General features: G+C 51.2%; 1 protein-coding gene across 1 annotated transcript in view; it reads right to left on the bottom strand.

The window, feature by feature from the left end:
* Window positions 1-21,186, bottom strand: part of atg2a (autophagy related 2A) — a 158,954-nt gene that overhangs the window by 18,739 nt on the left and 119,029 nt on the right. Inside the window, exons 27-34 of the mRNA XM_085975696.1 lie at window positions 19,281-19,510; window positions 17,804-17,939; window positions 16,144-16,362; window positions 15,779-15,880; window positions 14,016-14,100; window positions 12,042-12,222; window positions 7,895-7,964; window positions 6,437-6,519 (exon numbers count right to left, since the gene is read on the bottom strand). Of these exons, the coding sequence (XP_085831822.1) occupies window positions 6,437-6,519; window positions 7,895-7,964; window positions 12,042-12,222; window positions 14,016-14,100; window positions 15,779-15,880; window positions 16,144-16,362; window positions 17,804-17,939; window positions 19,281-19,510 (1,106 nt within the window). The remainder of the gene's footprint in view (window positions 1-6,436; window positions 6,520-7,894; window positions 7,965-12,041; window positions 12,223-14,015; window positions 14,101-15,778; window positions 15,881-16,143; window positions 16,363-17,803; window positions 17,940-19,280; window positions 19,511-21,186) is intronic.

The raw sequence follows: 21,186 nt of genomic DNA, 5'->3' as shown, positions 1-21,186 counted from the left end.
ATTCCACTGTGTACATGCCTGGACATGCCTCGGCTGACTCCTCCCACAAGTCCTAGTATAAAGGTGACTGCTCCCCAGCCCCTTTGTATTCTGGACCGGTAGACCTTCATTCTTTTGTTAATAAAAGCCTTTAGTTACTCTCTTAACTCTCAGTCTTTTATGAGTAATTGATAGCGCATCAATTTTATTAACAAAATTTTTATAATGGAGAAAATCCTCACACCAGCATGCCTGGACTTAGATCATCGGGAGGCGGACTCATCCACCAAGTTTACTCACTGGCTTAAGTGTTTCGAAAAATTCCTGACCGCTTCCGCAGCAATCAAATCGGACGAGGACAAACTGGATGTCCTGACCTCCAAAGTGAACCACCGAGTGTACTCGGTCATCCAAGACGCGACCTCGTACGCGGACGCTATCAAGCTCCTCAAGGACCAGTACACGCGCCCAGTGAACGAAGTGTACGCCAGGCACCTTCTGGGGAGTCGTAAACAACAACCTGGGGAATCGACCGTGGAATACCTTCAGGCACTGTCTGTGCTTGGCCGGGCCTGTGGTTGTAAGGATGTAAAGACCGCCGTGTACACAGAGGAACTTATCCGGGACGCTTTTGTAGCGGGCCACAGATCCAATTACACCCGACAGCGACTGTTGGAGCAGAGTGACCTTGACCTCAACAAGGCCTCTGAACTCGCACTATCACTGGATGCAGCCTACCGGGGCATGGATGCCTACTCCTCTGCACCGTGGACGCCGCGGGGAATGACAGCCTGGGACACGGTAGGGCCGCCTCATAGCGCCGTGCCACCCCAGCCACGGCCCAACTACCGCAGCAGTGTCCCAAGGCCAGACAGCAGTGCCCCAAGGCCAGAAATGCTACTTCTGTGGCCAGACAAAACACCCCAGAGCGCGCTGCCCGGCGAAAAACGCGATCTGCTCGGGCTGCGGGAAGAAGGGACACTACGCTAACGTCTGCAGGGCCAAAGCCACCCCGAACCCCAGCAGCGCCGCGTGTGGGCCATGCGGGCCGCCATCTTGGGCCTCCCCGGCCATGTGCGAACCACCGGTACAGCAGCCATTTTGGACGCCTCCAGCCACATGGGGATCATGGACGCCGCCATCTTGGACGACAGCCGGAACGCAGCAGGCCCCCAACACCGCCTCATCTGATACCCGCAGCAACACACTGACCCCTACGCTGGCATCCGTTACACTGGACCAAGTGAGACCGCACCAGCTGGCCAGCTCCACAATGGACATTAAGGTAAATGGCCACGATACAATCTGCCTTTTTGACTCTGGGAGCACGGAGAGCTTCATCCACCCGACACGGTGCGGCGTTGCTCTCTCCCAGTCCTGCCTGTGCACCAGCGGATTTCTATGGCCTCCGAGTCCCAGTCGGCGGACATCGGCGGCTACTGCGTAGTGACACTCGTAGTAGACGGGACCGTGTACGATCATTTTAAACTTCTGGTCCTGCCCGACCTCTGCGCTGCCGTCCTGCTGGGGTTAGATTTTCAGTGCCACCTTAAAAGTGTTACAATGGCGTACGGTGGACCCCTACCCCCACTCACAGTCCGCAGCCAGCAGCTCCCAAATGGCCCACCGCGCACCAGGTGCAACCTCTCCACACTCAGAGTCACCCCCCCCTCACTGTTTGCTAACCTCACCCCCGACTGTAAGCCCATCGCTACAAAGAGCAGGCGATACAGTGCCGGGGACAGGGTTTTCATTAAAACCGAAGTGGAGCGGCTCCTGAAGGAAGGGATTATTGAGGGCAGCACCAGCCCCTGGCGAGCCCAGGTTGTGGTCGTTAAGACCGGCGAGAAGCAGCGCCTGGTCATCGACTACAGCCAGACAATAAATCGCTACACCCTGCTGGACGCCTACCCACTCCCCCGCATAGCTGATATGGTCAACCAGATCGCGCAGTACCGCGTCTTCTCGACCATTGACCTGAAATCAGCGTACCACCAGCTCCCTATCCGCCCTGAGGACCGCCAGTATACTGCCTTTGAGGCAAACGGCCGCCTCTACCACTTCCTTAGGGTTCCCTTTAGCGTCACCAACGGGGTCTCCGTCTTCGAAAGGGAGATGGACCGGATGGTAGATCAAAATGCGTTGCAGGCCACTTTCCCATATCTGGACAATGTGACCATCTGCTGCCGTGACTTGCAGGACCATGACGCAAACCTCGAAAAATTCCTCCGCACCGCCCAACTCCTGAACCTGACATATAACAAGGAGAAGTGCATATTCCGCACAAACCGCCTCGCCATCCTTGGCTGTGTTGTGGAACACGGAGTCATCGGCCCCGACCCCGACCGGATGCGTCCCCTTATGGAACTCCCACTGCCCCACTGCCTCAAGGCCCTGAAGAGGTGCCTAGGGTTTTTCTCCTATTATGCCCAGTGGGTCCCCTACTATGCGGACAAGGCCCATCCGCTGATCAAGTCCGCCTCTTTTCCCTTGACGGCAGAGGCCTGCTTAGCCTTCCACCGTATCAAGGAAGACATTGCCAAAGCCACCATGCACGCAGTGGACGAATCCATCCCCTTCCAGGTGGAAAGCGACGCGTCCGACTTTGCCCTGGCCGCTACCCTCAATCAGGCGGGGAGACCCGTGGCCTTCTTTTCACGAACCCTCCAAGGCCCAGAGACCAGACACTCCGCTGTTGAGAAGGAGGCCCAGGCGATTGTGGAGGCTGTGCGTCATTGGAGGCACTACCTGGCCGGAAAACGATTTACCCTGCTCACTGACCAACGTTCAGTTGCTTTCATGTTTAACAACAAGCAGAGGGGCAAAATCAAAAATGACAAGATCTTGAGGTGGAGAATCGAACTTTCCACCTACAATTACGAGATCTTGTACCGGCCCGGGAAGCTCAATGAACCCCCGGATGCGCTATCGCGTGGCACCTGCGCCAGCGCGCAGATCGATAGACTGCGGGTCCTCCACAATGACCTCTGCCACCCGGGGGTCACCAGGTTCTTCCACTTCATCAAGGCCCGCAACCTGGCTTACTCTATTGAGGAGGTCAGGACCATGACCAGGAACTGCCAAGTCTGCGCTGAGTGCAAACCGCACTTTTATAGACCAGACAGGGCCCACCTGATAAAAGCCACTCGCCCCTTCGAGCGCCTGAGCGTTGATTTTAAAGGGCCTCTCCCCTCCTCCGACCGCAATGTGTACTTCCTCAATATTATTGATGAGTACTCCCGTTTCCTGTTCGCCATCCCCTGCCCGGACATGACCAGTGCCACAGTCATTAAATGTCTGAACGACCTCTTCACCCTGTTCAGTTTCCCCAGCTATATCCATAGCGACCGGGGCTCATCGTTTATGAGCGACGAACTCCGTCAGTACCTGCTAACTAGGGGTATTGCCACAAGCAGGACCACCAGTTACAACCCCCGGGGGAACGGACAGGTGGAAAGAGAAAATGCGACAGTTTGGAAGGCCGCCCTGCTAGCCTTAAAGTCTAGGGGCCTTCCAACCTCCCGCTGGCAGGATGTGCTCCCCGATGCGCTCCACTCTATTCGGTCACTGCTCTGCACTGCCACTAACACCACCCCTCATGAGAAAATGTTTGTCTTCCCAAGGAAGTCCACATCGGGGACATCGCTACCGCCATGGCTGACGTCCCCAGGGCCGGTCCTACTGAGAAGGCACGTGAGGACCCATAAAACGGACCCCCTGGTCGAGAGGGTCGACCTCCTCCACGCCAACCCCCAGTATGCTTACATTGCATACCCGGACGGGCGGGAGGACACAGTCTCCATAAGAGACCTTGCACCCTCGGGGGCCGCAGTAACCCACTACTCACTACCACCCTCCCCCACGATCCGATATCCAGCCCCAGCAGACGGCAGGCCTGGGCCCAGCGACCCGCTCGACACCTACGAGGACGACACGCCTGTGCCACAGCCTACGCGGGACTCGACGCCGGAAGCTCCACTACCCCTGCCGTCGCCACGCCGATCACAGCGGCAGACAAGACCTCCGGAGAGACTCCAATACACTAACTTTTAATACACTTCACCCCGCCGGACTCAATTTTAAACAAGGGGTGAATGTGGTAAACCACTGTTTGTATTCCACTGTGTACATGCCTGGACATGCCTCGGCTGACTCCTCCCACAAGTCCTAGTATAAAGGTGACTGCTCCCCAGCCCCTTTGTATTCTGGACCGGTCGACCACTCGAGGCAGACCTTCATTCTTTTGTTAATAAAAGCCTTTAGTTACTCTCTTAACTCTCAGTCTTTTATGAGTAATTGATAGCGCATCACAGCACGGGTTAGATACAGAGTAAAGCTCCCTCTACACTGTCCCATCAAACACTCCCAGGGCAGGTACAGCACGGGTTAGATACAGAGTAAAGCTCCCTCTACACTGTCCCATCAAACACTCCCAGGGCAGGTACAGCACGGGTTAGATACAGAGTAAAGCTCCCTCTACACTGTCCCTTCAAACACTCCCAGGGCAGGTACAGTGCGGGTTAGATACAGAGTAAAGGTTTCTCTACACTGACCATTTCTGTATCCCAACTGTCCGGACAGAAAATGTAAGTGTAGCGGGCTAGTTAGGAACTGGGCTGTGGCTGCCCCAAGGTTACTTCATGCAGGATCTTTGCACTGCGGAGGCCTTCACCCCATCAGCCTGGGCAGAATTTGAGCTCCAATCCCAGAGGTGGGCGGACAGCGCGTGTCGTAAGGGATATGGAGATAAGGCAAGGAATCGGGGGCTGAGTAGAGACACAGTGGCAAGCGGAGCTTGAAGGGCTGAATGGCCGGACCCTGTTCGTACGCAAGCTAACCTGCTGCGTCAACCCTGCCCCTGAAAGGAAAGGGTAAATTGCCAGAAGATGGCTCTCCTTGGCAGCTGATGTGTCTGTCTGGTATCTTGATGCAGGAGTACCGTTTGGTGTGGGAGTTGGGAGAGGGGAGTCGGAGCTGGGAGTCGGAGGTGGGAGTCGGGAGTCAGGAGTTGGAAGCGGGAGTCAGGAGTCGGGAGTGGGAGTCTGGAGTCGGTGCAGGTGCAGACAGCCCGCGCCGAGGGACTGAAGGTAGAGTAGACGGGATCCCACGACCCTGGGGCTACAATCCCAGTCGGCACTCGGCCATCCCATCGACGAGACGCCCGTTGGTAAATCAGTACAATCCAGACTCAGCATTCTCAAACACTTCACCACACGCAGGAGAACCCCCACAGTGGATGAGACCGACAAGAAGAGAGGGCGCGAAGACCAGGTACAGTTAGGAGTAGTGGCTGGACGAAGAATGACAGAGAGGATTAACCGGGGTGAAGGGAAACTTGCACAGTATCTATGAGAGGAGGTCCAAGGAGATCCAACACAGTACCCTTCTCAACTCTCGAGTTAAAACTAGATTATCAGCAAACACATCAAGATTGATGAGGGATTCTATACAATGGGAGTGAATGGGAAGGGGTTTGGTCCATTGGGATTGTGTACAATGGGAGTGAATGGGAAGGGGTTTGGTCCCTTGGGATTGTGTACAATGGGAGTGAATGGGAAGGGGTTTGGTCCATTGGGATTGTGTACAATGGGAGTGAATGGGAAGGGGTTTGGTCCATTGGGATTGTGTACAATGGGAGTGAATGGGAAGGGGTTTGGTCCATTGGGATTGTGTACAATGGGAGTGAATGGGAAGGGGTTTGGTCCATTGGGATTGTGTACAATGGGAGTGAATGGGAAGGAGTTTGGTCCATTGGAATTCTGTACAATGGGAGTAAATTGGAAGGGGTTTGGTCCATTGGGATTCGATACAATGGGAGTGATTGGGAAGGAGTTTGATCCACTGGGATTGTGTACAATGGGAGAGAGTGGAAAGGGGTTTGGACCATTGGGATTGTGTACAATGGAGCGAATGGGAAGGGGTTTGGACCATTGGGATTGTGTACAATGGGAGTGAATAGGAAGGGGTTTGGGCCATTGGGATTGTGTACAATGGAGCGAATGGGAAGGAGTTTGGTCCATTGGGATTGTGTACAATGGGAGTGAGTGGGAAGGGGTTTGGTCCATTGGGATGGTGTACAATGGAGTGAATGGGAAGGGGTTTGGTCCATTTGGATGGTGTACAATGGGAGTGAACGGGAAGGAGTTTGGTCCATTGGAATTGTGTACAATGGGAGTGAGTGGGTTCGGGCTGCTGGGATTCTATATTGGAATCTTGTCTCGCGTGTATCTGGGATCGGGATGCAGTCAGCAACTTTGACATTTCCACTCTAGGATGCAGGGTACAGGAGCGGTGCAAGAATGACAAATGTCACTGGCATTTGGCAGTGGCACCTTGGTTCATGGCATTGCACTCGGAACTAAAAGAAATCTGGATCCCCAAAAGGCAAGAGAAGCGGAATGGTTTGGTGCGATCCCAGACTCCGAGGACATTCACCCGTCGCCTGACCGCCACTTACCCGTGTCGACAACACAGTCTCTTCAGCTTGAGTTCCGAGCAGTTGAGCTGGGCGAGTCCTATGAGTATACCAGCGAATGTACCCTACGGGTGAGGGAAACACACACTAAGCCTTGTTGAATGGAACCGCTTTGACTTCTTTGCAACACCTTCAATTGACCATGGTCATTAAAAGCACTATAAACAGGCAGAGTGCCTACTGACACTACTGTGTCAGCCAAAGTGGGGCGTGGCCTAGGTCAGCACTCACTGCAAACAGTATATTTTACAGCAAACAAAGTCTATTTACTCAGTCTATCTAAACAGCTCACTATAGCAAACAGTCTAGAGTCTATTTAAACAGCACACTGCAGCAAACTGTCTACAGAGTCTATTTAAATAGCGCACTACAGCAATCTACAGAGTCTATTTAAATAGCGCACTACGGCAGTCTACAGTGTCTATTTAAACAGCGCACTGCAGCAGTCTACAGAGTCTATTTAAACAGCGCACGACAGCAATCTACAGTCTATTTAAATAGCGCACTACAGCAATCTACAGAGTCTATTTAAACAGCGCACTACAGCAATCTACAGAGTCTATTTAAACAGTGCACTACAGCAGTCTACACAGTCTATTTAAACAGCGCACTGCAGCAAACAGTCTACAGAATCTATTTTTTTTTAAAAAGAGTCTTTACGACCTGCAGCAAACAGAACTCATAACCGAAACTGCGGCAACGTCTCCCGATAAAAGCAGGGAGATTTCTGCAGCAAAATGCAGTGAGTGGAGTCGGTGGGTTGGGAAGGAGAGAAGAAAAAAAAATCAACCAGGGTCGTGCTCCCTGCTTGAAAGTACAAGATGCTGCTCCGCTGTGATGCCTTCCAAAACCGAATATCCTTCGATTCACTGCAGAACGGCCACCTATATGAACTTTTATTTTCGGGATGTGGGCGTCGCTGGCAAGGCCGGCGTTTATTGCCCATCTCCTCGTTGCCCTGAGATGGTGGTGGTGGGCCTTCTTTGTGAATTGGTTTCATACAACTGAGTGGCTCGCTAGGCCCACTTCAGAGGGCAGCTGGTGTGGGTCTGGAGTCAGGACGGCAGGTTTCCTTTCCCTGAAGGAGGACATGGGCTGAGTTTTTACAACAATTCGACTGCTTCATGGTCACTTTTACCGAGACCGCCTTTTTATTCCTAGCTTTGAAAAAAAATTGAATTGAAATTCTCAAGCTCTCGTGGTGGGATTTGAACTCACGTTCGTTGGATTATTAGATGAGGCCTCTGGATTACTAGTCCAGCTGTACAAGCACTACACCAGCATACCCCTTAGGCGAATATAGCTGGCACCCAGGGAACTGCACCCCAGCAATAGTCAGTGCCTTCAGGGGAAGGAGGTGGGTATAGAAAGTAAAATAAATTCAGACAGGGAGAGTGAGAGGAATCAGTGTATGGAACAACCCAACGAGGAGTCACTCACTTGATCCATTGTTACATGCTTTCCATGATAGTCCAACCAGATTGGCACTTCTGAGGTAAATCGGAATTCCCTGTCGCACAGAGAGAAGATGCATTAGAACACACATCCTTACTGCAGCGCACACTGCCCAGCGCAGGAAAAATTACTTCACCCCTCTGAGATCACGGTCAGCCGAAATGGTGGGAGGAGAATTGGCCGTGCCCACGAGGAGCTGGGGGACGAGACCCTGCACAGTTTCTTCGGCATCCCGACGCGCGGCCGAGAAAGCGGGAGCGTGGCAGCCAGCGAGAGAGGGCTGAAAGGGAGCGGACGCAAGCAAGCGAGAGAGAGGGGAGTTAATTCCATTAGCCTGGGCTGGATTGGGGCTTTGGACCCGGAGGCGAGAGGTTTTAAACTACAATGTCACTCAGCGTTCTACAGGTCAATCGGCTTTTCCCAAGTCCAAACCTAGACATGGGAAAGTCCAAAGGGGAGGCATAGAATGGGATCGCGGTTTGAGCTCTCTGCTGCCGCTGATAATTTAGTGACTGTCTTCATTAACTAATCGTCTGCACATTCACAGGATACAGAAGGAAATGGGGACCATCAGAATACGTGTCTGGATTACACTTTAGGAATCTCTGGACCGAAGGTTAGGCCTCAGCGAGAGTATCGAGTCCAATTCTGGGCACCGCACTTTAGGAAGGATGTCAAGGCCTTGGAGAGGGTGCAGAGGAGATTTACCGGAATGGTACCAGGGATGAGGGACTTCAGTTATGTGGAGAGACTGGAGAAGCTGGGGTCATTCTCCTTAGAGCAGAGAAGGTTATGGTGAGATTTAATAGAGGTGTTCAAAATCATGAGGGGTTTTGATAGAGTAAATAAGGAGAGACTGTTTCCAGTGGCAGGAGGGTCGGTAACCAGAGGGCACAGATTTCAGGTAATTGGCAAAAGAACCAGAGGGGGAGATGAGAATTTTTTTTATGCAGCGAGTTGTTGTGATTACATTACATAGGATTACATCGGATATACGGCACAGAAACAGGCAATTCGGCCCAACCAGTCCATGCCGGCGTTTATGCTCCACTCGAGCCTCCTCCCGTCTTTCCTCATCTAAATCTATCAGCATAACCCTCTATTCCCTTCTCCCTCATGTGCTTGTCCAGCCTCCCCTTAAATGCATCTTTACTATTCGCCTCAACCACTCCCTGTGGTAGCGAGTTCCACATTCTCACCACTCTCTGGGTAAAGAAGTTTCTCCTGAATTCCCTATTGGATTTCTTGGTGACTATCTTATATTGATGGCCTCTAGTTATACTCTTCCCCACAAGTGGAAACACGCTCTCTGTATCCACTCTATCAAAACCTCTCATAATTTTAAAGACCTCTATTAGGTCACCCCTCAGCCTTCTCTTTTCAAGAGAAAAGAGACCCAGCCTGTTCATCTTTTCCTGATATGTATACCCTCGCATTTCTGGTATCATCCTTGTAAATCTTCTCTGCACCCTCTCCAGTGTCTCTATATCCTTTTCATAATATGGCGACCAGAACTGTACAAAATACTCCAAAGTGTGATCTAACCAAATTTCGATACAAGTTCTGCATAACTTCACTACTTTTCAATTCTATCCCTTTAGAAATAAACCCTAGTGCCTGGTTTGCTTTTTTATGGCCTTGTTAACCTGCGTCGCTACTTTTAGTGATTTGTGTATTTGTACTCGGAGATCCCGTTGCTCCTCTACCCCACCCAGACTCGCACCCTCCAAGTGATAAGTGACCTCCCTATTCTACCTACCAAAATATAATACCACACATTTTTCTGTGTTTAAATTCATTTGCCAATTATCACAGAATCACAGAAACCCCACAGTGCAGATAGAGGCCATTTTGGCCCATCGAGCCTGCACCGACACATATTCCACCCGATCCCCGTAACCCCTGCACCAACACATATCCCACCCTATCCCCGTAACCCCACGTATTTAATCCCCCTAACACTAAGGGTCAATTTATCATAGCCAATCAACCTAACCTGCACATCTTTGGACTGTGGGAGGAAACCGGAGCACCCGGAGAAAACCCACGCAAACACGGGGAGAATGTGCAAACTCCACACAGACAGTCACCCGAGGCCGGATTCGAACCCGGGTCCCTGGCGCTGTGAGGCAACAGTGCTAACCACTATGCCACCATGCCCATTCTGCAAGTTTATTAATATCCTCCTGTATTTTGTTGTAGTCCTCCTCAGTATTGACTATCCCCCCCAATTTGGTGTCATCCGCAAATTTAGAAATTGTGTTTCTGATTCCAAAGTCTAAATCGTTAATATAAATTGTGAACAGCAGTGGTCCCAGCACTGATCCTTGTGGAACACCACTACCCACCTTCTGCCACTGTGAATAGCTACCTTTCACCCCTACTCTCTGCTTTCTGTCTTGAATCCAGCTAGCTAGCCATTCTGCTACTTGTCCCCCGACTCCACATTCTCTGACCTTATTCATTAGTCTATTATGTGGTACCTTATCGAAGGCCTTTTGGAAATCTAGATAAATTACATCTACTACATTACCCTTGTCTACTCTCTCTGTTACCTCTTCAAAAAATTCAATGAGGTTGGTCAAGCAAGACTTTCCCTTTTGAAATCCACACTGACTATTCATTATTATATTTTTGGTTTCTAGATGTTCTTCTATTTTCTACTTTAGTAGGGATTCCATTATTTTTCCTACCACCGATGTTAAGCTGACTGGTCTATAGTTCCCTGGACATGTTCTATCTCCCTTAAATATCAGTATTATGTTAACTATCCACCAGTCCTCTGGCACTACACCTTTTTCTAACGAATAATTAAATATGTATAGTAATGCCTCAGCTATCTCTTCCCTAGATTCTTTTAAAATGCACGGATGTAATCCGTTGTTGGACATTGTGGAAGTTAAAAGTTCAACAGTCGAACTACTTTGTATCTTAAAGCAACAGGTTTTCCTGGAAGTGTCATAAAAGGATTGCAGTGTCAGGCTTTCTAAGATATAAACAGGATGACACTGAAGTGTCTGAGGAGAAGGCATTGCTTGTTTTCTGAAATGTAAAGTGCTCAAGTAAGGGAATAAGCGTTGGTCGTGACATAAATGAATAATGTTTAGTTTTAGGGTAATAAACATGGGCAGTAGGTGTCCATTAGATTGATAACAACTGGTCAAAGATGCTAGAAAATGTTATGTCAGGAAGTCTTGTTAGGGAAATGGTTCTGAGGTAAACGATTGCAAACTGTTTACATAGATATTCTTGTTTCCAGAGGGTTTGGGGAATAGATACGTCACTTTGACAGTTTCCTTTGATGTAGTCAAAATCTGGCGTATAAAGGAGCATGGTTTTCAACAGTTTGTCAGAGTGTACTCGAAAGATACAGAAACCGAATATCCACCCTCTGTATGCAGTTAACACTGATCACTTTTACTGTGCATCAATAAAGTCTCGTGCTTACTCGAAACATGTTGTTGTGAACCAGAGGAGATCGGAGGTTGCATGACATCCGTCCGGACTGGGGCTTTAATCCTCTTTGAGCTTGATTAGTTTATTTAATATATCTCCTCTTTTTATTTTAAATGCAGTTAGCTCATTACTAATCACAAGATCCAACGTCATGTCCACCTGTTCTGTCTCCCTGGTAAAACACTGAAGCAACGTAATTATTTAACATCTCTGCCATCTCTCTAGCGCTGCCTGTGGTATGATCCTGTCCATCCCTTAGTGGCCCTATTCCTACCCCGACCTTCCATGTAAAATATTTTACTATTTTGTCGGAATCAGAAGACACAGATTTAAGGTAATTGGCAAAAGAACCAGAGGGGGAGATGAGAATGTTTTTTACGCAGCGAGTTGTTGTGATCTGGAATGCGCTGCCTGAAAGGGCAGTGGAAGCAGATTCAATAGTAATTTTCAAAAGGGAATTGGATAAATACTTGAAGGGGAGAAATACGCAGGGCTATGGGGAAAGAGTAGGGGAGGAGTGGGACTAATTGGAGAGGCCTTTCAAAGAGCCGGCACAGGCACGATGGGCCGAATGGCCTCCTTCTGTGCTGTATGATTCTATGAAAACAAGAAAGGTAAACGTTTGGCCCAAGCAGTAGTAGTGGAGAGGCCTTGGGTCACCGAGTCAGCGCTGTACCTGAAATAGATTGGCTGCTCGGAGGAGGAGGCCGTGGAGGAGGAGCTCTGCTCACTGAAGGTTGTCTCCATCGAGGCGGTCATCTCGGGTAACTCGGGCCCGCTCTGACAAGGGTCTGCGTCCCTGCCGATGGAATCGGCGTCGAAAACTCCACTTGCTCTCCGGCTGGGGTCGGGCTTGGCTGCAATCGAGAGCAGAAAAGGCACGAGTTAACAGCGAAACGCGGGGACACACCTGGAGACGCTAGAATAAGTTGGTAAGAGCGAGCGAGCCCTGCATTTACAGGGGTGCCTTTCACGTCTCATTGAAGCATACAAAATTATTACAGGGCTTGATAGGGTGGATGCTGGGAGAATGTTTCCCTTGGCTGGGGAGTCTAGAACCAGGGGGTCCACAGCCTCAGGATAAAGGGTAGGCCATTCAGGACTGAGATGAGAAGAAATTTCTTCACACAGAGGGTGGTGAATCTTTGGAATTCCCTACCCCAGAGGGCTGTGGAGGCTCAGTCATTGGGTATATTCAAGACAGAAGTCGATAGATTTCTGACTAGTAAGGGCATCAAAGGATATGGCGATAGGGCCGGTGAATGGAGTTGAGGCAGATGATCAGCCATGATCTCATTGAATGGCGGAGCAGGCTCGAGGGGCCGAATGGTCAACTCCTGCTCCGATTTCTTATGTTCTTATGTCCTCGGGACTAGGGGGTCACAGTCTCAGAATAAGGGGTCGGCCATTTAGGACTGAGATGAGGAGGAATTTCTTCACTCAGAGGGTGGTGAATCGTTGGAATTCTCTACCCCAGAGGGCTGTGGATGTTCAGTCGATGAAACATAGAAATATAGGAGCAGGAGTCGGCCATTCGGTCCTTCGAGCCTGCTCCGCCATTAAATATGATCATGGCTGATCCTCTATCTCAATACCATATTCCCGCTCTCACCCCATACCCCTTGATGCCTTTTGTGTCTAGAAATCTATCTATCTCTAGTATGAGTATATTCAAGGCTGAGATAGATAGATGTTTGGGCACTAAGGGAATCAAGGGATATGGGGATCGGGCGGGAAAGTGGAGTTGAGGTCAAAGATCAGCCATGATCTTATTGAATATTGGAGCAGGCTCGAGGGGCCGTATGGCCGACTCCTGCTCCTATTTCTTATGTTATGTCCACAGCCAATGAATGACTTTATGAAGGGCAGTCACTGTTGTGTCAGCAAACATGGCAGCACAGCAAGAGCCCACAAATAGCAAATGAGATAATTGACCAGATAATCTGTTTTTTAGTGATGTTGATTGAGGGATAAATATTGGTCCCAGGACACCGGGGAGAACTCCCCTGCTCTTCGTCCAATAGTGACCGTGGGATCTTTTACGTCCACCTGAGCGCAAAATCAGGGCCTCGGTATGAACGTCTCATCTGAAAGACGGCACCTCTGACAGTGCAGCACTCCCTCAGTACTGCCCCTCCGATAGTGCGGCGCTCCCTCAGTACTGCCCCTCCGACAGTGCGGCGCTCCCTCAGTACCGCCCCTCTGACAGTGCAGCACTCCCTCAGTACTGCTCCTCCGATAGTGCGGCGCTCCCTCAGTGCTGCCCCTCCAACAGTGCGGCGCTCCCTCAGTACTGCCCCTCCCACAGTGCGGCGCTCCCTCAGTACTACCCCTCCGACAGTGCGGCGCTCCCTCAGTACCGCCCCTCCGACAGTGCAGCACTCCCTCAGTACTGTCCCTCCGACAGTGCGGCGCTCCCTCAGTACTGCCCCTTCGACAGTGCGGCTCTCCCTCAGTACTGCCCCGCCGACATTGCGGCGCTTCCTCAGTACTGCCCCTCCGACAGTGCAGTGCTCCCTCAGTACTGCCCCTCCGACAGTGCGGCGCTCCCTCAGTACTGAGTGTGTTTAACCCACCGCCATCACCTTGTCCCCTCTGCAACTCCATTAATGTTTGTACTGCATCAGTGTTTGCTCCCCGCCATTCTTACCTTCTGCTGCTGCTTCAATGGGAACAACGGGATTGATTCCAGTCGCAAAACTTGTGAAGAAATCCTTCAGGAAGAATAAGGCATCCTAGGGGGCGAGGGAGAAGAAAATAAAAAATAGCAGGCATCGCACACCAAGTAGTTATCAGGTACGGGAGGTGATCGGAAAGGGGCGCCCGTCCCCGTGAAGGATGTGAGGGGACTCCACTTCCAGGGGGCACAAGTTTGAAAGCAGGTACTGTAGTTGGGAAAGTCATTAGCAGGTCATGCTAATGAAAGGGGCAATCGCGCTGTGGAGTTAGTTACCAGGAAAGGACACTGAAGGGGACGCTAGACCCACGATTAATTAAGAAGCCCAGAGGTAGGCCCGAGACCCACAGTGCAGGGTTAGAAAGAATGAAAGGACATAGGACGCCTATACTCTCAGGAGATTAGAAGAATGAGAGGTGATCTCATTGAAACATGTAAGATTCTGAAGGGGATTGACAGGGTAGATGCTGAGAGGATGTTTCCCCCTGGATGGGGAGTCTAGAACTAGGGGTCACAGTCTCAGGATAAGGGGTCGGCCATTTAGGACTGAGATAAGGAGGAATTTCTTCACTCAGGGTGGTGAATCTTTGGAATTCTCTACCCCAGAGGGATGTGGATGCTCAGTCGTCGAGTATAAACATAGAAACATAGAAAAATAGGAGGAGTCGGCCATTCGGCCCTTTGAGTCTGCTCCGCCATTCAATATGATCATGGCTGATCCTCTATCTCAATACCATATTCCCGCTCTCTCTCCATACCAATCCGAGATCGATAAGATTTTTGGACTCTAGGGGAATCAAGGGATATGGGGATAGTGCGGGAAGGTGGCGATGAGGTGGAAGATCAGCCATGATCTTATTGAATGGCGGACCAGGCTCGAAGGGCCGAATGGCCTCCTCCTACTTCTTATGAAGGTCACAGTGATTAGGGGGCCGAGGGCTGGTTGGGTTGCAAACGGCTGAAGACTGCAGCGCAATGGGTTCGTGAGGCCAGGTGGGATTGAGGGAGATGATGTGAAGGTGGGCGGGTGGAACTGATCTCTGAATAAGGGGATTCTCATGTTCTTATTGCACGACACCAAGTGCTTCGGGAGCAGTGGTCTGTCGATTACTGTGGGGGGGGGACGCTGCCTGCGGCGAGTTGGGCGATACCACGGCTTGAAATGGCGACTCTCTCTCGGTGGCAATGAGCGCTCACCTCGAGGAAAGCCCATCGGCGGATTGGAAGCCGATTGGCTGGGGGGGGGGGGGGGGGGGGGGAAAGAGGGGGTGGACAGCGCTGGGTGCACTGCGAATGGCTGGGTGGACTGTAGTCTCTGATTCTGCAATCCAACTATCCAAAGGGGACTCCACAACACTACATCATAGACACAGGAGACTAGCAACAGGAGACTGGTGCCTGGGCCCTAAGCTCTGGAATTCCCTGCCTAAACCTCTCCGCCTCGCTCTCCTCCTTTAAGATGCTCCTTAAAACCGACCTCTTTGACCAAGCTTTTGGTCACCTGCCCTAATTTATCCTTTTGTGGTTTGGTGTCAAATTTTTTTGTCTTAAAAACACTCCTGTGCAGCGCCTTGGGACGTTTTACCATGTTAAAGGCGCTATATAAATACAAGTTGTTGCTGTAGCAATAGGATGGAGTGATGGTGACGGAGAGAAGCTGGGAGAGATAGAGTGAAGGAGTGACGGAACTATGCAGGGACGAAGAGCGAGATTTTCAATACGTTTCGGTCACTAACCTGGTCAATGTTGAGGCGTAGTGGCATGAGGGAGACTCGTAGGCAGCATTCAGGGCCACCGAGCCCAGATTCCGGCCGCAAGTGAAGGGCCTTAATCGTCAGCTACAGAACAAAGGCAGACATTAAGGCAATCATTCCAATGCTGCAAAGGCGAACACCCCCTGTACAGCTCCCCAATAATCTTAGTGGGTAAAGGCCCCAGCGAATAGGTTAATGTGCCGCGATACTGAACTCAAGGACCCGGGGGCGAGTGCGTCATTAGCTAGGAACTGACTGGGGCCCTAACATTCGCTCCCGCGAAGCACCTTGGGATGTATTACGATGTTAAGGGCGCTAGCTAAATGCAAGCTTGCCGCTGGACGTACCATGTTAGAGTGGGCCCTCCTGGGCATCTTCTCGCTGGTGTAGAGGTAAAGGAACTTGTTGATTTGGGAGGAGGCCAGCCGGTCCCGGATCTCCAGCTCCTGCACGATGAAGACTTGCCGCGCGATCGGCTGCTCGTCCAGCTCGGGGGCCAGTGGTTCCGTTGGGCCTTTCTCGAGCATGGCGGCGGGAGCTGGGTAGGTCTCGTGCTGGAAACTCACCTAGGCGGGAATCACGGAGAGCGTTTCGAGAATTAGAAACACGCGCACTCTTTTTCCTCCCCTAGCTCCTTTTTGGTCACTGTTGCAATGTAGGGAACGCGGCAGCCAATTTGTGCAAGGTCCCACAAACAGCAATGTGATAATGACCAGATCATCTGTTCTTAGCGATGTTGGCTGAGGTACAAATATTGACCAGGACACCGGGGAGAACTCCCCTGCTCTTCTTTCAATAGCTGCTGTGGGATCTTTTACATCAAATCAAATCAACTTTTATTGTCATTGTTAGTGCACAGTGCAGTACAACGAAATGTAGGCTTGCGGCTCCCGAGAGTGTACATTTAGATTAAGACATTTAAACATTTAACATACATTTGGCTTGTAATACATTAACATAAACATAACCATAATAAAGTGCATTGGCAGATGTGCAGGCTTTAGAGTTTATTTGTGGAGTTCAGTAGGATGACAGCCCTGGGAAAGAAGCTGTTCCTAAATCTGGTCGTACGGGTGCGAATGCATCTGTAGCGTCTCCCAGATGGCAGGAGGGCGAACAGACTGTGGCTGGGGTGGGTAGGGTCTTTGATGATGGACCGTGACCTCCGTAAACAGCGTTTCTGGTATATGTGCTCTATGGTCGGTAGCCGGGTGCCGGTAATGCGTTGGGCAGTTTTGACTACCCGCTGCAGGGCTTTCCGGTCATAGTAGCTACAGCTGCCATACCATACTGTGATACAGTTTGTCAGGATGCTCTCTATGCCCACCCGAGAGGGCAGATGGGGCCTCGGTTTAACGTCTCATCCGAAAGACAGCACCTCCAACAGTGCAGGGCTCCCTTAGTACTGCACCTCCGACAGTGCAGCGCTCCCTCAGTACTGCCCCTCCGACAGTGCAGCGCTCCCTCAGTACTGACCCTCCGACAGTGCAGCGCTCCCTCAGTACTGCCCCTCCGACAGTGCAGCGCTCCCTCAGTACCGGCACTGGGGAGTGTCGGCCTGGATTATGGCTTCAAGTCTCTGGAGTGGGGGCTTGAACCTGCAACCTTCTTACCCGGAGGCGAGGGTGCTACCCACTGAGCCACGGCTGACACCTACTGGGTCGTACAGACCAGGGAGGGCATCGAGTTGGAGCTCTGATCTTGGCTGACCTCATCAATTGGGAGTTGTAGAATCGGTTTCGATGCCTCTATGTTGAGGGTGAGCAGGGGCTCAAATCAGCTGGAATTCCGACTGATAAAACACTATCCAGTGAACCCTGCTGGTAAGTGCGTATGGATGTTGGGAGGGTTAATGATGCCCTCACAGTCGAATAGCTGGCTGATTGCCTAGCCCGCGGATGAAGAACGGCCATTTGGTAACAGAGGGCGGATCCCGTACCGTTGGGAATGGGTGCAGAAAGGCGGCGGCGGCGGCAGGAATGTACCCTGGCACAGTGCCGGACCTACCTTGGTGAGCTGTATCTCCATGAGGATCTCGTGGTTCCTGCCGGAGCCGCCCTGTGTCCTCCACGTGTTCTGCGGCCGGTTGGGGAAGGCAGAGCGGGATGGCGAGCTCCTCGCGCTGACCGAGGCCGGCTTCATCCTGCAGCGGGCGACAAGAACACACGAAGGTTACGGCAGACGTTTCCGCACTTAGCAGCCGTTTCAATTTAATATTACGAGGGGCTGAATGGCCTCCTTCTGATCCTATATCAGAATATTACGAGGGGCTGAATGGCCTCCTCCTGTTCCTATACAAGAATATTATGAGGGGCTGAATGGCCACCTCCTGTTCCTATACAAGAATATTATGAGGGGCTGAATGGCCTCCTCCTGTTCCTATACAATAATATTACGAGGGGCTGAATGGCCTCCTCCTGTTTCTATACCAGAATACTACAGGGGACTGATTGGCCTCCTGCTCCTATATCAGAATATTACGAGGGGCTGAATGGCCTCCTCCTGCTCCTATATCAGAATATTACAGGGGGCTGATTGGCCTCCTCCTGCTCCTATACCAGAATATTACGAGGTGCTAAATGGCCTCTTCCTGCTCCTGGTCATGGTACGAGTGCAACAACATTTTGGGGAGGGTTGTCACGACGGAGCTCCTGCTCCACGTTACTATCGACCCTCGCCTGCTGGGATGGGCATGCTGAGAGGACTGGACAGCTGGGATGTCACCCACAAGCCCCCGACACTCACCGCCTCTGCCGACACATGAAGAATGACCATTTTGAATGAGGCTCTGAACTCCGTGTTACAAAAAGGATACAGAGGCGCAAGAATAATTTACAAGGACGATACCAGAACTGAGAGGTTATAACTATCAGGAAAGGCTGAACAGGACGGGGCTCTTTTCTCTAGAAAAGAGAAGGCTGAGGGGCGACCTGATCGAGGTCTTTAAGATTATGAAAGGGTTCGACAGGGTAGATGTAGAGAAGATGTTTCCACTTGTGGGGGAGACCAGAACTAGGGGCCATCAATATAAGATAGTCACTGATAAAACCAATCGGGAATTCAGGAGAAACTTCTTTACCCAGAGAGTGGTGAGAATGTGGAACTCGCTACCACAGGGAGTGGTTGAGGTGACTAGCACAGATGCATTTAAGGGGAAGCGAGATAAACACACGAGGGAGAAAGGAATAGTTGATATGTTGACGGGGTGAGGTGAAGAGGGGCGGGAGGAGGCTCATGTGGAGCATAAACTCTGGCACGGATATGTTGGGCCGAATGGCCTGTGTCTGTGCTGTAAATTCTATGTACCTGGAAACATTCCCCCCAGCGAGAGTTGGTGCCTCCGAGGGGCGGCTGGGGGGGCGGATGAGAAACGAACGTGATAAAAGCAAAAAAAAAAGCTACCTCCGCAGACAGAGCACGTACCGGATCTGACTCGTCCCTTCGCCATCCCACCCAAGCCCTCCCCGGGTCGGTCTAAGCCTACCTCGGAGAATGCGCGTGCACGGAAGATGGACGAACTGGGCCGAAGTCCTTCCCGCCGTACAGGTGCCAGACCACGGAGATCTCGCGCAGCATGATGCGCGTGTCGGGGACGGGGAACCTGGCCGGCGCTTTCAGCAGGTCCGTGCTCCCGATGGGCCTGGAGAAGTAGCCGTCCTTGATCGAGATGCAGTCGTCCGTCAGCTTGGAGACAACAGGCTCGCCGTCTTTGGGCTTGCAAGAAAAAAAAATGAACAATGTCTCTTAACAGGACTGCAACACCCGAGTTCGTCCAAGACTCGAATCCCACTCCCATAGCACACGCCTCTCGCATTAGAGAAGGTTGATCATCTCTGGCCTCTTCTCTTTCTTTCTCTTGCTCTCTGCGTTTCAACCCCCCTTCTTATCGTCATTTTATGCTCAGTGCTCCTCTGCTCTCGCCCCTCATCGCTGCCTGTGGGATCTCGCCGAGCGCAGGTTGACTGCCGCGCTCACCCAGCTAAACGCCAACGACTGCACTTTCAAAGTAATAGAAAGAACATAAGAAGGAAGAGTCGGCCATACAGCCCCTCGAGCCCTTCAATAAGATCATGGCTGATCATCGACCTCAACTCCACTTTCCCGCCCGATCCCCATATCTCTTGATTCCCCTAGAGTCCAAACATCCATCGATCTCCGCCTTGAATATACTGAAAGACTCAGCACGCACAGCCCTCTGGGGCAGAGAATTCCAAAGATTCACAACCCTCCGAGTGAAGAAATTCCTCCTCATCTCAGTCCTAAATGGCCGACCCCTTATCCCGAGACTGTGCCCCCTGGTTCTAGACTCTCCAGCCAGGGGGAAACATCCTCCCTGCATCGACCCTGTCAATCCCCCTCAGAATCTTGTATGTTTCAATGAGATCACCTCTCATTCTTCTAAACTCCAGAGAGTATCGGCCCAATCTACACAATCTCTCCTCATAGGACAGCCCTCTCATCCCAGGAATCAATCTAGTGAACCTTCGTTGCACCGCCTCCAAGGCAAGTATATCCTTCCTTAGATAAGGAGACCAGAACTGGGCACAGTACTCCAGGTGTGGTCTCACCAAGGCCCTGTACAATTGTAGCAAGTCTTCCTTACTCTTATACTCCAACCCCCTTGCAATAAAGGCCAACATGCCATTTGCCTTCCTTATTGCTTGCTGTACCTGCACGCTAGCTTTCTGTGTTTCTTGCACGAGGACACCCAAATCTCTCTGAACACCAACATTTGAAAGTTTCGCACCATTTAAAAATATTGTTTTTCTATAGAAAGGACAGAAAGAAAAGACTTGAATTTCTACAGCACCTTTCATGACCTCAGGATGTCCCAAAGTGCTTTACTACTTCTTGAAGTGTAGTCACTGTGGTAATCTAAATTGTAATAAAGGTAATCTATCCCTTCCCGTCCTTCTGGAGCTGTCTGCAGTCTTTGACACGGGTGACCACAAAATTCTGCTCCAAGGCCTCTCCACCGCCGTCCAGCTGGATGGGGCTGCACTCGCCTGGTTTCGTTCCTAGCTGGCCAGCCTTAACCACAGAATCGCCGCAGCGGCTTCTCTTCCCGATCCCGCACCGTCACCTCTGGGGTCCCCCAAGGATCCACCCTTGGCCCCCTCCTATTTCTCATCTACATGCTGCCACTCGGTGATATCATCCAACGACACAGCGTGAGTTTTCACATGTACGTTGATGATACCCAGCTCTACCTCTCCTCCACCTCTCCCGAACCCTCCACCGTCTCTATACCATCAGACTGCTTGTCCGACATCCAGCACTGGATAAGTAGAGATTTCCTCCAATTAAATATCGGGAAGACCGAAGCCATCGTCTTCGGTTCATGCCACAAACTCCGTTCCCTTTCCACTGATTCGATCAATTCCCCGGCA

This window comes from Somniosus microcephalus, unplaced genomic scaffold (assembly GCF_052327205.1).
Source record: "Somniosus microcephalus isolate GS21.2 unplaced genomic scaffold, FLI_Smic_1.0 unresolved_chr2, whole genome shotgun sequence".
Classification (NCBI taxonomy): Eukaryota; Metazoa; Chordata; class Chondrichthyes; order Squaliformes; family Somniosidae; genus Somniosus; species Somniosus microcephalus.
The sequence above is the reverse complement of the archived record's forward strand: the minus strand, read 5'-3'. Positions and strand labels throughout refer to the sequence as shown.